Raw genomic sequence first — 11,586 nt, 5'->3', positions numbered from 1 at the left:
TCAAATCCGCGGCTCAGTAGTCAGCTGCTCCAACAGCAAGTGAGCCTGACGTTGAGCCAAGATGGCGGCCTGCGGAGCGCCAGTTTCCTCTTTAAGCTGGGAGCCATGTGGGCGGGTCTAAAGCTGCATCACAGCTGATCTGGAGGTTCCCCCCCCCTTTAAGTTGTTTTTTTGCAGAGAACAGCTTTGCAGAGATTCGCAGATGGACCTATCTCTTGTTTTCTTTCTCCCTTTCTTGTTATCTTTTAACCTAGTGCATTTATTAATTCTCTCCAGCCTATAATTAGATTTAAACCCTTCATTATGGCATTTATTTCCACAATAAACTGACTTTTATGGCACATTTTCACCCCCTAAATGCCCTTTTTTCTTTCTTTTTGTCATGCATTTAATTTTTCTCGCCTTCACATTATTCCCATGTGTTAGTGCGAGATGTTTTCTGCAGGAGAGGAGGTCGATGCACGCTTGTTTACGCCTCTGCAGGAGCCCAAAGGAGCTGCAATCTCCCCGACCCTGGAGCTCAGCCTGACCACCGGGTACACCGTCCTCTACTGCCTCCTGTTTGTCTTTGTCTACCTGCAGCTTTGGCTCATTTTGCATTATGGACACAAGCGTTTCAGCTACCAGAGCGTGTTTCTGTTCCTGTGCCTGCTGTGGGCCGCCCTGAGGACGACCCTCTTCTCCTTCTACTTCAGAAATGTGGTGCAGGCCAACCGGCTGCAGCCTCTGGCCTACTGGCTGCTCTACTGCTGCCCTGTCTGCCTGCAGTTCTTCACACTCTGCCTACTCAACCTCTACTTCACACAGGTAGGAAAGAGTGTGTGTGTGTGTGTGTGTGTGTGTGTGTGTGTGTGTGTGTGTGTGTGTGTGTGTGTGTGTGTGTGTGTGTGTGTGTGTGTGTGTGTGTGTGTGTGTGTGTGTGTGTGTGACCTGATTTCATAAAACAGCTGACATCAACAACAACATTGGATTTGCAGTAAACACAAGTTTAAAGATAGAAAAAAAGACCAAAACTACAGTTCCCATAATGCTTTGACAGTTTGTTTTATGGATCCAATAATTACATTACATTACAGTCATTTAGCAGACGCTTTTATCCAAAGCGACTTACAGTCAGGGCTGCACGGTGGTGTCGTGGTTAGCACTGTCGCCTCACAGCAAGAGGGGCCTGGGTTCAATTCCCGGGCTGGACAACCTTCTGTGTGGAGTTTGCATGTTCTCCCTGTGTCAGCGTGGGTTCTCTCCGGGTTCTCCGGCTTCCTCCCACAGTCCAAAGACATGCAGCTTAGGTGCATTGAAGACTCTAAATTGCCCGTAGGTGTGGATGTGAGTGTGAATGGTTGTTTGTCTCTATATGTCAGACTGGCGACCTGTCCAGGGTGAACCCTGCCTTCAACCATTGACAGCTGAGATCGGCTCCAGCACCCCTGCGACCCTTAACTGGATAAGCAGGTTACGGAAAATGGATGGATGGATGGATGGACTTACAGTCAGTAGTATATTACATATCATTCACCCATTCACACACTGATGACAGGCTACCATGCAAGGTGCCACCATCAGACTCTAACTAACATTCATGCAACATCCAGTCCACACCGATGGCAAGCCGCCCCAGCCGATTAATTGGTTAATTGAGAGAAATTAGACTGATCAGAGCTGATCTTGGGGCTGTGGCGTAGTGGAGCCAAGGTAGTTCTCCAATCAGAGGGTCGGTGGTTCGATACCCGGCTTCGGCAGTCGATGTGTCCTTGGGCAAGACACTTAACCCCAAGTTGCTCCTGAAGGCTTGCCATCGGTGTGGACTGGATGATGAATGTTAGTTAGAGTCTGATGGTGGCACCTTGCATGGTAGCTGTCATCAGTGTGTGAATGGGTGAATGATATGTAATATACTACTGACTGTAAGTCGCTTTGGATAAAAGCGTCTGCTAAATGACTGTAATGTAATGTAATCCTTCGCCAATGAACAGAGTTGTTAGTTCCAGGCCCAGATTCAATAGAAAAGAGATAAAGATAAATATGGGGGGGGTGTTCATTTAAAATAGGCATTACAGTCATTTAGCAGACGCTTTTATCCAAAGCGACTTACAATAAGTGTATTCAACATAGGTATTCAAGAGAACTACTAGTCTGCAAATTTCCCCGCTGCGGGACTAATAAAGGATTATCTTATCTCTTATCTCAGTCACTAGAAGTCATAAGTGCATCTCCTTTCTTAAACAAGCATCTAAGAGCATAACCCAGAGCAAAGGCATGAGGCATCAGTGTCAAAGCAGTGTTGTTATCTGGAACTAACACATAACCTTAAAGAAAAAGAGGCTCGTCGTCCCTGTGAGGTTTCCAGGCAACCAGCAGGGACTCTGGGAAGTTGCACCCGGCTAAGAAATAGTCCCCCCACCCCTGCAGGAAATAATTAAGATCAACAATAAGAGTATGAGAGTTTAAGATATGCTAGTAAGTTGATTTTGTTCCCTTCCTGTTTCCAGTCTTTATGCTAAGCTAAGCAAGCCCTCTCCTAGATCTAGCGTCATACTTATTGGACAGATGTAGAGAGAGGTATCAAGCTACTCGTCTAACTCTCAGTAAGAAGGAAATTAAGCCAAAATGCAGCATTGTGGTTGGCCAATGCATAATTGTCAAGAAATGTCTGTTTCGCCAGCAGAGTGACTCAAGTATTTGCTCGTAGAGTTGCCATTGTGAAATGGTTGCCGTGGTTGCCATTGGCCTACATGTTCCATAAGGTTGGTCAGCTGACTTGAATCAGGTTTGGGAACTCTGCAAATTTGCTCAGTTCATGTGCCGAGGTTAGGGATGTTGAGAATAAAAAGAGACTGGAGCAAATCTCCCTGTCACAAACTGTGTGTGTGTGTGTGTGTGTGTGTGTGTGTGTGTGTGTGTGTGTGTGTGTGTGTGTGTGTGTGTGTGTGTGTGTGTGTGTGTGTGTGTGTGTGTGTGTGTGTGTGTGTGTGTGTGTGTGTGTGTGTGTGTGTGTGTGTGTGTGTGTGTGTGTGTGTGTGTGTGTGTGTGAACACCTGCCCACTCCGAATGTCAAAGACATTTGTTCCTCCGACAGCAAACACCTACACACTTTGGAACTTTCAGTCGGTTGGAGATCAAACAAGGGCCCTCGGAGGAAAACGCAGGATGCATCTCAGTCACATAAAAAGGGGGGTTGTTAGACCAAAGGAAGCTCATTCAACTGGCTGAATGGAGATTAGGTAATGAGGCCGGGGGTGTCATATGACCGCTGACTAAACATCAGAAGCCGTAGGGCCAGACCTGTGACCAGTCAACTGCTGAATCAACATCTTCCCTTTGTCCAATAGTTGTGCTACTTTGCATAGCACAACTGATGCACTGCCCTTTTTTTTTCTTTCCACCATTACCAACAAAATGGTGTTCTCTTGTGTCATCGTCAGTTTAAAAGTATGCATCTCAATCTTATGTTGGGAAAACCATGTGACTAGTCAGCTCAGAGAACAAACTTTTCCTACTTGTGGTTTCATGTCTCGGCAAGTCGGACCTGAGCAATGCATCATATTTTCTCCCACAGTAGAATCCTGTTTTTTTTATAACCTCAGCCATATTAAAGTTAGGAACCATAACCTAAAAGCCATTTAACAAAACATTTGTGCAGCTATAATCAATGGCTTGATTAGAACAGTGTTTTCCTCAGGAGATGGAGACCAAAAACAGAGCTATAAGAAGAGTGAATAGTTGACTTGCACAAACAATTGAACATAAAGTTAATAATGCACATGGTTAAAAAATGTTTTGGTATTTATGGGACAACGACAGGCTGAGAAACTAGCATTTGCGCTCTAGCATGGGATTGAGTCCAAATTCTTCCACAAAAAGCAATGTTTCCTGAAATGTTTAACTTCTTTAGGACTCCAAAAATGTAATTAAAAGGGAAACTGCATTTTAGATTTGAATTTTGACTAATACTCGTGTGTGTGTGTGTGTGTGTGTGTGTGTGTGTGTGTGTGTGTGTGTGTGTGTGTGTGTGTGTGTGTGTGTGTGTGTGTGTGTGTGTGTGTGTGTGTGTGTGTGTGTGTGTGTGTGTGTGTGTGTGTGTGGTGTGTTTTCTGATGAGTCAGGCATGACTCCTGACCTGTTATTTACTTCCCCTTTATCTCACTACAGAAAATAATTATGCTAATGTTCAGCTACAAACTGTCAAGTCTCATTCTCTGATGAAAGATCTGATTTTTTTTTTTGATTTAGCTACATTTCCCCCTGATGTTTGAGTGCACATAAAGTCTGTAATCCGGTCATGTTCTGTTGGCTGGCTGCTTCATTTCTGGGTTACAAATTACCTCCTTCTGGCCTACATTTTCACACAAAAGGCTGAGTGTTTATGTGTGTTTAAACTCAGTGTTGGGCAACGTTCGATGCCTCTGTGGCCATCTAATCATATAATATCAAGCATGACTTTGGTCAGAGATAGTGCTGTCCCAATGTTTGTTAATGACTGAATAAACTACATTTTTACTGATAACATGTTGGAAGCCGGCCAGCTGCTAGATAATAGATATTATTTGTTTTTGTATTATTTGCTTGTCTTTATTTGATCATTTTTATACCGAACCATAGCTAGAAACAACATTTTAAAATTGTATTTATTTATTTTTTTTAATTTTTTTTTGTACCTTCATTTGTCATGTAATAAATCCACCGGGTTAATTACATTTTCTAAAAATAAAAACTGTTTTCATACTAGCTTCTTCCTACTATTAATTATTTCTTGCCATTTTCTGCTCTCCTGTTATAACATATGGATACATGGATCATTTAATGCAGTGTTTTGGAGTATATATAATGGGCTACCCTGGGGGATTTTTTTTTATTATCGTTAACCGCATTTATATCTCAAGGGTTTGAAAGCCCCAAATAGTTCCATCTACAACTCAGCGAGTACATTCATATCTGTTAGTTTTCATGTGATTATAAAGTAATCTAAAAAGATCCAATCAGCATGAGAGCACACAGCAACCACATGCATTTTCTAAAGTAGAGTCTACACAGAAAAGTGCACTTCACATCATGTTCCAGCCTTAATTGCTAATAAGCAGAAACACTGGACAACATAAAGGCCTACCTGCATGCCGTCTCAAAGTCGGTAATCTGAAGTGACTTGTGAAATCCTTTCACTGCGACTGCTGCTTGCAAACTGACGACTGTGTCTTAGTAAGACCTCTTTGTTTATCCAGCAAAATGAAGTAAAATCAATTTGTCTTGATACCTGTTTTGTCAGTTATAGCCTATGAGATGGAAAGGAAAGATTGTTAATACTGTTATTTTTTCCTCTCACTGTAAAATCAACACCTCGGGCAAAAGCTCTATTCAAACAGCGGTCAATTAAGAAATGTTCTTAAATGACACATTGGATCCTCAAGCTCAGTGTTGTTCACAAAAAAAACTCCCTTTCTCTCTGTTTTCTTCCATCTTATCTTAAATGTGAATTTAAAAAAAATGCAATATGTGTTATCACTGTGTAATGTTATATATTTTTTTACTTTTCTTTGTGTAGGTGATGTTTAAGGCGAAAGCCAAGTATTCCCCAGAGCTCACCAAATACAAGTGAGTCTGTCCTTTAATTAAATGTTTTTCTTTATTATATTATTTGCAGTTTCTTTTTTTCAGAAATTGTTCTAAAATGTACCGACCTACATTTAATCACATGCAATAATGTTGCTGTCCTTTATCGTTAGACAGAAAATCTGAATATAGATGTGGGATTTTAATTTCCTTTCTTCTCTCACAAACACACAGTTGTTTTGCAGATTCGACACCATGCATTTTAATAAGTTGTTGTGTATGAATAAAGTCCCATTGTTTAGGCCGTCCTCATACTGTCTGTATCTCTCTCTCTCTACCCAGGGTTCCACTGCGTTTGTTCTTCCTGTGTCTCAGTGTATTTTTCCTTGTGGTGAATCTGACTTGTGCGTTATTGGTGCAAGGAGCTCTGGAGCGCTCTGAATCGCCGAGGTAAACAAAACAAATGCCCAAAATAGACCATTTTCTCTTTGCGCAGTAATGTCTCATTAAGCACCCACAGAACATAGGTTCACTCGTGAGTTTTGCAAATTTCCCCGCTGCGGGACTAATAAAGGATTATCTTATCTTATCTTATCTTTATGTCTCCAGTGATGGGGGTATCAGACACGCGGTCCTGGCCCGGGTCTTGATCAACGACAGTCTGTTTGTTCTCTGTGCTGTCTCACTGGCCGTCTGCATCTTCAAGATTGCCAAGATGTCCTCTGCCAATGTTTACCTTGAGTCCAAGGTAGGACTAAAAACGTGCACGCGGAATAAAAAATAATAATAGTTAGAATGTATTTTACTCAGTATATGTTGAACAAAAAAACTCCCGCACACTGTCTTCTTCACTTGCATATAGGTATATTCAGTCACAACGTTTCGGTACGTAGACCTTCATCAGGTTACTTTACTTAGTATATGTTAAAGTGGTTGGTATCCAAAAATGTTTTGGTGGTCTTTCCCAGGGGTCTTTAGGCATTATACAACTGAAAAGTTGTTTGCCCACATGTTATTTGTCTTGTGGTAACAAATTGTGCAATAATAATAAACAATACCACAACAGCTTTGGGGCAATTTTCAACTGCCCAAAACGGTCATGTTCTTGTATTATTAGGCATTGTTTCTATAAAAAAAGGGGAGTTTGTAAGTTATAATATTATCACCTAATTATCTTTGACCTGTCATAAAAACATATCCTTTGTTGGTCAGCTGTAAAATTCAACTGATTCTTGTTTAGCATGTAAAGACTATATTCTTGTCAAATTTCATGTGATCTTACTGGTCAGTCTTTGGAGAAAATGAATGGGAAAGTCAGCTCAACTGACATAATCTATTAATAATTCCCTCACATTTGAACCTTTGAAACTTTTAATGCATTCTAATAAAGGATGACCCCGACTATGTCCATGTCAAATTTCATGTGATTTTACTGGTCAGTTTTTTAGAGAAAATTAAATAGAAAATCAGCTAAAACGGCATTATAATACATTATTTACTTATATTTGAACCCTAATACAATAACAAGAAAGAGGTTTTCGGAAACTAGATGTCAGCTAGCTCTAGCAAGCAGTCACTCCAGCGACAGCTGGCTAGTAGTGAAGATGCTTATGGTCCCAGACTATTAACGCACAGCACAGGTTAGGGCCCCTCACACAAATACGTTAGCATACAAAAGTAATATTAGCAAATGTATTTGTTTTTTGTACTACCTCAGCCATTTCGGAGAATAACGCAACAAAACGCATTGCCATTTTAGTCCCTCAAAACTCAATTCCTGGCCTATATGGTCTTGTCATTTTCAGTCATCGGGAGCCATCAGTCATTTGGATCACATTTGTGGCCAATATCTGACCTTCAATCACAGGCTGATAGCCGACTGATGCGTGACTTGTAATAACCGCTGTTCCTCTTCCACCAGGGTACCTCGGTGTGCCAAGCCACAGCAGTAGGAGCCGTGGTGATCCTGCTCTACACATCCAGAGCCTGTTACAACCTGGTGGCGGTGGCCCTGTCCCCACAGGACAGACCCAGTCCCTTCAACTACGGCTGGTACAGCGTTTCTGATCAGGTACGGCCCCAAGTGTGTTGGGTTATAGATGGGATAAAAAGCTTTTATTCAGCCAGAACCCCAGTGCCTTTGTTTGTTTGTGTGTGTGTGAGCGATTGGACGAGCCAGTTTAGGAGCTTTGGGAAAGGACTTGAGATGGACGGCCCATATTTAAGGGTTTCATGGTGTCCGTATGTGTGGGCATAATCTGACATTATAAATCATTTTTTTCAATCTGTCTGTATACCAGCTGTCAGTCCGACATCTCAACTTAATTCTATCCCTTCTGGCCGCCATGTTTCAACAGTAGCCCAGAATGGACAAACATAACGATGACCTTAGATATGGCCACTGTAGTTCTCCTTCTCGCTTGGCAACCAGGAGAAGTTTCAGTTGGTTGCAATCTGCGACCTTACCACCAGATGGCGCCAAATCTTGCACACTAGCCCTTTTAAGGCTAACATTCTCATGATCCAAGCGGTGTTGTTAGAATAAGATATGATGAAAAAAAGCACAAATGCCAGAGCATAATATCCAATATTTTCAGTTTGTTCAGTGTGTTCAAGATGAAGTTGATGAAATCTAAACTGTTTGTGTGTGCTGCAGGCCGACGTGCGGGAGATCAGCGGCGAAGCCTACGTCGCATTTGGGATAATTCTGTTCTTCTGGGAGCTGCTACCTACAAGTTTGGTGGTTGTTTTCTTCCGAGTCCAGAAACCCAACCAAAACCTGGTAACATAACGTGTTAGAAGTACAAGTTCTAGCAATACTCTTTTGGACATAACTGTAAACCTTTAGGACTATAAAGTGTAATGGAGCTAGAACATCTCTTTGACTCTCAGGCTCCAGGAGGGATGATCAACAGCCACAGTTTCAGCTCCAGAGCATATTTCTTTGACAACCCTCGGCGGTACGATAGCGATGAGGACCTGTCCAGGAGCATTAATAGTCGGACGGATCGGGCCAGGTGGGCACACACCCAAGTAAAATCATTAACCTGACTGATAAAATTACTTCTGATTGATTTATCTTCCTATCCTCTCCCTTTCTTCTAAATCCCTCTCTCAGCCTCCTCTCCACCACTCCCCAGCTGGGCACCTCCAGTTGGTATGGCTCCATCCAGCGCAACGGGACTCTGGCGGCGGGCGTTGCATCTACCCAGCAACCGCCGTCCTCCACGGCCCCCCTCCTCTTTGCCTACGGAAACATCCAGAGTCACCATCACCACCATCACAACTACTATTCCACCCCGCAGAACAACAACAACAACCACCACCATCATCATCATCACAGTAACTACTTTTCCACGCCACAGAATTATTACTGCGGGTCGCAAACATATTTCTGCACCCCACAGAATTAAGCAGGGTCCATCCTAAAGATAGGAAAAGACTAATAACTAACAACGTCCTGCGTTTTTCGTCGCCATTTTGATTCCCCAGATCCATCTAAGCAGGTGCTTTAGAGTAATATTCTGAGGCATTGCTCCGAACCATGTTGGGCCTAAAAGGTTGGTTCACCAAATTGTTCCCGGAGAAATGTGCTTGCATCAGGAACTAAAGACATGGCTGTCTGTAAATGGCATGTATGGACCAGAACGAAAGTAAGCGCAGGCCATGGACCAGAGGTTTAGCACTAATACGGCTAATACACCTAAAACCGCAAAGACCAAACTTTTTATGTTAAAGCGTTCTGGTCTGTTATCATTTCTATGACTGGAATCATCAGGGACCAGATAATTATCCTTTCATCCAATTGTGCTTCTATGGAAGGAACCATTCCGCTCAAACGGGAGCCATGTAGCAGGCTAGATAACGTGACTAATGCAGAAGCTGCCATGTCAACAGTTATAGACACAAAGAAGTTCAATTCACTCAACATTTGTCCGACGTTATTTGGGTTGTCAAAAAAGGGTAATGTGACTGTTTTGGTTTGGCACGCATATATACAATGGTGATTATTTTGGTGGGAAAAGAACGGCGAAGGGCGCTTGCCTGCTAGTTTGATCCTCAATCTTCAAAGTTGCTTTTTTGACAATAACAACCGAATGCATCTACGAAGGGCATTTTATGGTGTTTCTCACCTTTTAAGTCTGATTTAACATTGGCTGTTGTAGCAAATGAGAGCTAGCTTATTCGCCAATGCTGACTGTAAGCTTAAACTCGTTATCTGTTTTAACCAAGAAAATTCCTAGCAAAATTGAAATACAAAAAGCTATCCAAACTTCCATCATCTTGTTGGTGGCAAATCAAAGGTATAGAAAAAAGATGGACAAACAACCTTAGCGAGCTTAAGACTTTAGCCTGCCTACTCATGTTCTAGAATCGCGTTTCGTTTAACATGTAAAATAAGCTAACTGCGGTTTTAAGAACTGACTGGCATCGAAATACAGGGCAATTTATTTCGGCGTTCACAAATATCATCCATGTAAACTGCTTACAGCTGCAAAATATACGTGAAAGTTATATGTAGCTGCCATATGCGTGTACTTTTTCAATCTCAATAGCACAAGGTCACTGTTTAAGCGTGTGAAAATGTAACCCCTAACAAATGCATTTTAATGGGGAAGAGTGACAACAGATGACTTTAACGACCGACTCAGGCTTAAACAAAATCTGCTCATTCACAAGAACATGCCACTGCTGTCAAATGATATTGAACTGCAGCCTAATCCAGGTTTACGTCCCCATTATTATACAAACTATGTGAAAACCCAAGACAGGGAGTGCCATATATTTCAAGTTGCTGAATGTTGGGGATTAAAAACATATCATTGATTTTACTGGGCAATCACATTATCAGTATCATTTGGACAATAGATCAAAGTATCAAAATGTAGCCTTCATTCAATACTGAAGTAGAAATCAGCCCTAGGATTGTTATTAACGGGATGGAAATGTTGTTGAAACAGACGTTTGACCAAAAACCTCTCATGTAATCGGATCCTTTGTGAGCTGTGAGGCAAATATTTGCACTTAGAAGTTGTTCACCTTCAGAGAAAAAAGGCCTTGGGCCTGAATGTAGGATTTTTATTCTCCCTCATCGTCTGTATTATATATTTTACTATTTATCCTTTTGAGAAAGGAAAAATCAATGTGCCATCACATTTTGTCATATCTTATACTTTCATTCCTTAAGGAAAAATATTTTTGCACAAGAAATGGTTGGCGTTTTTTTAATTGTTTGTGTGTCAACTTAATCGATTTCTAATCCATGTGTGTTTTTGAGTCTGTATGTGTGTGTGATCTTAAATTTGAGGTTTTCGAGTTTGCTTTTATACATTTTTATTTTACAAATTTAACAGTTCTTTTTTTCCCCTAATGTTATTCATTATGTCACACATTTTCTGAATCTCATGTCAGACTGCAGCCTGTAAGTATATTTCCCTTGACCAAGTTCTCAGACCAAAATCAGTGTACCTGAGTGTGCTGAGTCAGGACTGAAGGAAAAATGCTACCCAACACCACCAGGTTCTGAATCCAACTTCAGCTGTCATGAAACTCATATCTGTAAATGACCATACAAGGAAACAAAAAAAAGCATTACATGTATGAACAAGTTTCACAGGACAATGAAATACAACCATGCAACTGAAGTTGTTGGGTCCAGCTGTTAACCTGTTTCAGAAAAATCAACATCTGCAGTGCATGCTTCTGCATCAGAGTGCAAGAACTCAAGTGTCATATTTTCTTTCCAAGGCGATATAATTTATGTAACAACGTTGCTCTATCAGCCATATAATGGCAATTGTGTTCTGAATTGTTTCATGTTATGGATTGGTTTATCCGTGGCCATACTGAATGTAACCTATTGTGCGACAGATCACTAACGATGTATGCAAGAAAAGCACTACCATGTTAAAATAAAGGCCTACTGCACTGTTTTTAAGACAAAGGTGAAGAAGAATTTGTCAATCAATCGCCATGGTTTTCTCTCCTAATTTTGAATATTAATCTGTGATGTGATACATTACACAAAGGGTAGTTAACTGC

At 41.4% G+C, this 11,586-nt stretch overlaps 1 protein-coding gene across 1 annotated transcript; it reads left to right on the top strand.

The window, feature by feature from the left end:
- Positions 1–41: 41 nt before the first annotated feature.
- gpr137c (G protein-coupled receptor 137c) lies at positions 42–10,670 on the top strand. The gene is made up of 9 exons (XM_054623801.1): positions 42–145; positions 427–807; positions 5,537–5,586; positions 5,887–5,994; positions 6,154–6,292; positions 7,466–7,615; positions 8,201–8,326; positions 8,437–8,561; positions 8,663–10,670. Exons 2-9 carry the CDS (start codon positions 433–435, stop codon positions 8,955–8,957), a joined length of 1,368 nt encoding a protein of 455 aa, XP_054479776.1. The 5' UTR covers positions 42–145; positions 427–432; the 3' UTR covers positions 8,958–10,670.
- Positions 10,671–11,586: the final 916 nt, after the last annotated feature.

Source organism: Anoplopoma fimbria, chromosome 22, assembly GCF_027596085.1.
Source record: "Anoplopoma fimbria isolate UVic2021 breed Golden Eagle Sablefish chromosome 22, Afim_UVic_2022, whole genome shotgun sequence".
NCBI lineage: Eukaryota > Metazoa > Chordata > Actinopteri > Perciformes > Anoplopomatidae > Anoplopoma > Anoplopoma fimbria.
The sequence above is the reverse complement of the archived record's forward strand: the minus strand, read 5'-3'. Positions and strand labels throughout refer to the sequence as shown.

Bases quoted from the DNA above. Each gene is read 5' to 3' on its own strand.
- gpr137c (XM_054623801.1), top strand. From the start codon at position 433: ATGTTTTCTGCAGGAGAGGAGGTCGATGCACGCTTGTTTACGCCTCTG. The intron at 808-5,536 runs GTAGGAAAGAGT...TTCTTTGTGTAG, and splicing joins TCAACCTCTACTTCACACAG to GTGATGTTTAAGGCGAAAGC. The intron at 6,293-7,465 runs GTAGGACTAAAA...CTCTTCCACCAG, and splicing joins ATGTTTACCTTGAGTCCAAG to GGTACCTCGGTGTGCCAAGC.